A 4,865-nucleotide genomic window follows, 5' to 3' on the forward strand; every position below is an offset into this window, starting at 1 on the left:
TCCTTTATCGCAAGAGAAACGCTGAAACTGCAGTATACACTGTAGCAAAAAAAATAATAAATGTTAACATTTACAGTAAATTACGGGCAGCAGGGCTGCCAGTCAGGTTAACACAACCTTTACAGTAACCTGACCATCATTTAATTACATTTTACATGGACAGGAGGACAGATACGGAGAGGAAAACTCAGAGAGAGAGAGACAGTGTTACTAATGTCTGTCCTTGTGTCTGACAGACAAATAGGAGGACAGAGTCAGTGACAGTTTGCCTTGTTTTCATAAAATGTTGCTTTGTGTTGCTTCATTTGCTCGTACCGCAGCATCGTGTGGACCAAACAGGCAACGTGAAAATGATCGCATGGTGTGGAGCTTTAAATTAAATACACAAATGGAGGATTTTTTTGTGAAATCATGAATTCTGAATGTGGCCTGAATTTTGTCTCAATCAGTTTTTGATCAAAAGGAAAACTGGAAACAAATTGAGAGGAGTGAGATGTGGATGGGTTGGTGTTACTTTGTAGCCAAGCTGATGTCACCAGGGACAAAAGTTGATTTCTGTGCTGTTTTATGTTATTTTAAACGATGACTCATTTCACTATGTGCAAAGTTTTTATTTTTATTTTTTATTAGTAGACATCAAAATGTTACCAGCCATGGGACATTTTGATTTGTTGCAAAAGAGGTGCATGAAAGAAAAACTGCAAACACACGCAATATGATTCTAGAACAAGAAAATGTGACAAAGGGGGAGAAAAAAGCAGCTTTTTTCCCCCCTGCTTTTGGTTTACAAGCAAACTGACGAGCCAGTTCCTGAATCATTAGATCCAACAAGCAAGACATTTGTAGTTTCATTTAAAAGTTACTGGAAGAACGTTTCCTAAAAGGGAATTACCACCTGCTGCCAGCCTGATGAGAAAAGCAAACAAGTCATTCGTACCTTTTGGCCTTCAGTAATGATCAGAACACCTTTCAATACACTCAAAAAATAACTTTTGATTAAGTATGGTCATGTCAACAATTTCTGCAAAATTGTGTTATGTTCAGTATGGAAATGGAACTTAACTGTATTTAATTAAATAAATACTTTGCAGCTCCTACTAAACTGACTGAAATTAGTGTGGCAGTCACTGAATTTTGCTTCACTTAACTCATTTTAATTGCTATACCAGTAGTAGTTTTATCTTACTAAACAAAGATATGTCAACAACAACAACCACACAGTGTAGTTAAGTAAATTCAACTTACACCACTTTCATTTTGTGGAACATGAATTTATTTCCAGCAAAGCAAACTTTACAGCAACAGAGTGAAGTGCAATACTTGTTGTAGTTCAAGAATCAACCACCAGATGGCGTTTGTGATAATTTCTCTCTCTTATGGTTACTCTGCTGGATGGTTGAACACAAACTAACACATAAGATAGAGCAACAGGAACGGACTAATCACTAAAAGAACAATGCTGAAGCAGTTCGCTGAAATGATTAACAAACAGAAATCCTACCCACAATCCCTCACTGAAGCCACATGACAAACAGCCAAACACAGCAGAATAATGCAAATATATGAACTCTGATTTGAATTTCCATATTAATCAATATTTTCCACCTTCTTCACTGGTCTTGACAATTCACATTATTGCTGTAGCTTCTTGTGACAGAAGGTTATGGCAGACTTTCAGTATTTGACAACATAAAACCAACAAGAAATATTCACAAGTTATTTTTTTTCTGACTGGTCTGCAGATTTGTTTTGCACCATTTGTTTTGGATCAAAAGTCAAACAATTTGGTAATCCTGACTAAAATGTTTAATGTTTGAAAATGCTACTCATATATATTAACTAGCTTGGGCATAACCCCATTTATTTAATTCTACAATTCGATGAGTTCATTTTCTGAGTGTTGGACTTACTTCAGAAATCCACGAGCCAACTCATGACATGTCAGCAGGTAGTTATTAAACTCAGATCTTGACATTTTTCACACTCATTTTTGTGCAACAATTCTTCAACATCTGGGCTCCATCTGCTTGTTGTAATGTCGTAATATTCTCTCTTCTCACAAGTAATGACATTTCAAGAATCAGAGTGACATCGTTCTTCAAAGTCATTGTTAATGCTCCCCTAATACAATCTATTTTATGTAAGAGTCTGAAATTCATGACATTCTGGGACACAGAATGTCATGAAACTCCTGATTAAATCAAGGAAGCTTGATTTAATCAGGTTTGCTGGAGTTGTTGTACAACCACAATAACCCCCTCACTCAAAAAGAGGAAAACAGAGACCAGTGAACAGCATGCGGTTACAGAAATAAAATAGGCATAAAATCAATGCATTTTGTCTGAGGCAAGCTCTAAGACATTGACTTATAAATATATTGGCCCTGGTGTGACGTACATTTGTTTTTGTTGCCCCGTGTTCACTTAAAGCCACTTCCAGAATGTAATCCACAGTCTCTGCATTTGTAAAATTAGAAATAGAAAAAAAAAACACCCTTTAAAATTGATGCATTTATTCCCACTGGAAAACAACAGAAAACTATTTTTGGATTTCATCTTAAATTAGGCACATTTTGCCTTACGTTGTGTTTTTGTCGTTGCATTAACTCTGGAACATTATAGTTCTGTGGAATATCATAGTTGTCTTGACCCAGTATTGACTTAAATACTTTATTTTCTGAACTTTTTCGCAATTGAATACATACGAGTATATATCTTGTTAATCTGAATTGAGTATTGAAACTATCTTGGATTAAACCCCACTGACATTCAACCTAAACAGCATCATCAGTATCCAGAGGTCGATTTCACTTCAGAATAAACGGCTGCGTCGGCTGCTGCTGGACTGGACCTTCCTGTAAAGGCAGAGAGGACTCAGGTGAGACAGTTACATGGACTAGGACAAAAGTGAAATAGATCTGAACCATGAAGGGAGAAAGTATTTAAGCTATCATGTAAAGTTAAAAAATTATTTAATTGTAAATATTTTTGTAAAAATCCATTTTTACTTCGACAATAAAGAATTTTGTTTTGTAATAGCTTGTCAAGTGAAATGTTGAATTTGAAATACTCAAATATTCAATTTAAAATGCCAAAGCAAACATTCCTATCGTCAACAAGTGTTTGGGTCGTGTCAAATTTTCTGGATGTTTTGAGTCCGTAAAGCCATGTGGGATTCTGATTAGTTAAAACTGATAAACATGACTAACAGGAACATCTTTAAGCTCAAACTAGGACAGAGAAAATGAAAGATGTTGAATCTGAGGGACTGAACCTGTAGTCTACACCCACAAGTATTGAAAGCTTCAGATATATTTTTTAAAAAAGTTCTGACGATTTCTAACCAAATGATGTCCAATGGTTACCGTTCCTGCTGACTAAACCTGCAGCTCCTGCTCCCACATTAGAATAAATAGCGCCCTCTTCTGGTGTGCAATGGCGACCTGATATAAAAAAAAATATGATTTTCAAGAAGCTGCTTTTCTGAAAAACATCTTTAAGCACAGAACTGTTGGATGAACTCACTCTTGTTTCCAGAGTTTTTAAATTCAAGGAGAGAGTAGGTGATGTGTTGGTCGTCGTTTGCATCTGAAACACATCAAGATCTAATTTCAGTCATTTGGAATTGGCCTGTTATCAGCTTTATGTTGGATGTTTCAGTGTTGAAGCAGGTAACTTCACCATCTACAGGATCTTCAGAGGGTCTCACTGAGACATGCAAGTCAGATGCACCTAAAGTTAAAAAATAATATAAAACACAAATTATCTCCTTGTAGACTGACTTGTTTTAATTGTAATTAAATGAAGTTGAAACTTAAACAAAAAGTTGGTTTTATTAGAGTTTAGCTAATCATTTACCACCTAATTGATCTGAATGAGATACAAAGTCAAGGTTTGTAGATTGTGGCTTCTTTTTTCTTTCATTATCTTGTCACAAAAATCTTAACAAAGCTTACTTTGACAAAAAAAAAAAAAACTTAAACTAGACAATTCTAATAATTCTAATAATTTTGCAATATTATAATATTATTGTATTATTTACATTATGTATTCCACATATGATTAAATGTTCAAAGCATTTTTAATCTGTTTTCCACCATAAGATTGTTAGCCGGTGGCCAAGATGTGATTTATGAAACAACATAAACTATATTTCAGAAGGAGATGAAAATCTCACCTTTGCGCTTTATGAAGCAACAGAGAAGCAGCAGAACAACAATGAGGACGACTACACAAGCCGGTCCAACAACCAACAGCACAGGAAATGAAGAGCGGCCATGTCTTGAAACATCTGTAAAATAGAGAATATTAAAAATGAGACTTTACGTAAATATGTTAATATTCTCATTGTTTAAAGCACATGCAACTTTAAACTCTGTTCACCTTTAACTCCCATCCAGCTCTGAGGTGAAGCTTCTCCTGAATGTTCACACTTGTAGAAACCTTCATCTGACTGAGACACTGCAGAGATCTTCAGCTCTCCTCTGCTGTCATTTTGGATCAGTTTGTCATTATGATAGAAAATCACATCAGAAAGTTTGTTTTCTCCTCTCAGTCTGCAGCTCAGAGTAACAGAAGCTCCTTCAGTCACAGGATGGACGGGGCTCACCAGGAGAAGATGTTCATCTGGAAACCAGACAGAGAAAATGAAGCTTCAGTCAGAAATCAGCTGCTGAAAACTTTTAGAGGAAGTTACGGAGAATGAACTGAAGATATATTTTGTTTGATATATTTTTTTTCCACACAATGTTCGATGAATTTAACAAAGTATAATCCACACAGTTATTGAGAATGTATGAAGCATCTTTAACTTGAATTTAAAATTACAGATTTGTTAAAAGTGTGATGAACCAGAAACACAAAACA

The 4,865-nt window shown here is 35.4% G+C and overlaps 1 protein-coding gene across 1 annotated transcript in view; it reads right to left on the bottom strand.

Annotated features, from left to right (window-relative positions):
* Window positions 1–2,655: 2,655 nt before the first annotated feature.
* LOC103130858 (uncharacterized) overlaps window positions 2,656–4,865 on the bottom strand; it is a 25,356-nt gene continuing 23,146 nt past the window's right edge. Inside the window, exons 7-11 of the mRNA XM_016666235.1 lie at window positions 4,177–4,290; window positions 3,681–3,731; window positions 3,525–3,587; window positions 3,365–3,442; window positions 2,656–2,854 (exon numbers count right to left, since the gene is read on the bottom strand). Of these exons, the coding sequence (XP_016521721.1) occupies window positions 2,787–2,854; window positions 3,365–3,442; window positions 3,525–3,587; window positions 3,681–3,731; window positions 4,177–4,290 (374 nt within the window). The 3' untranslated portion in view covers window positions 2,656–2,786. The remainder of the gene's footprint in view (window positions 2,855–3,364; window positions 3,443–3,524; window positions 3,588–3,680; window positions 3,732–4,176; window positions 4,291–4,865) is intronic.

This window comes from Poecilia formosa, unplaced genomic scaffold (assembly GCF_000485575.1).
Source record: "Poecilia formosa unplaced genomic scaffold, Poecilia_formosa-5.1.2 Scaffold685, whole genome shotgun sequence".
Lineage (NCBI taxonomy): Eukaryota > Metazoa > Chordata > Actinopteri > Cyprinodontiformes > Poeciliidae > Poecilia > Poecilia formosa.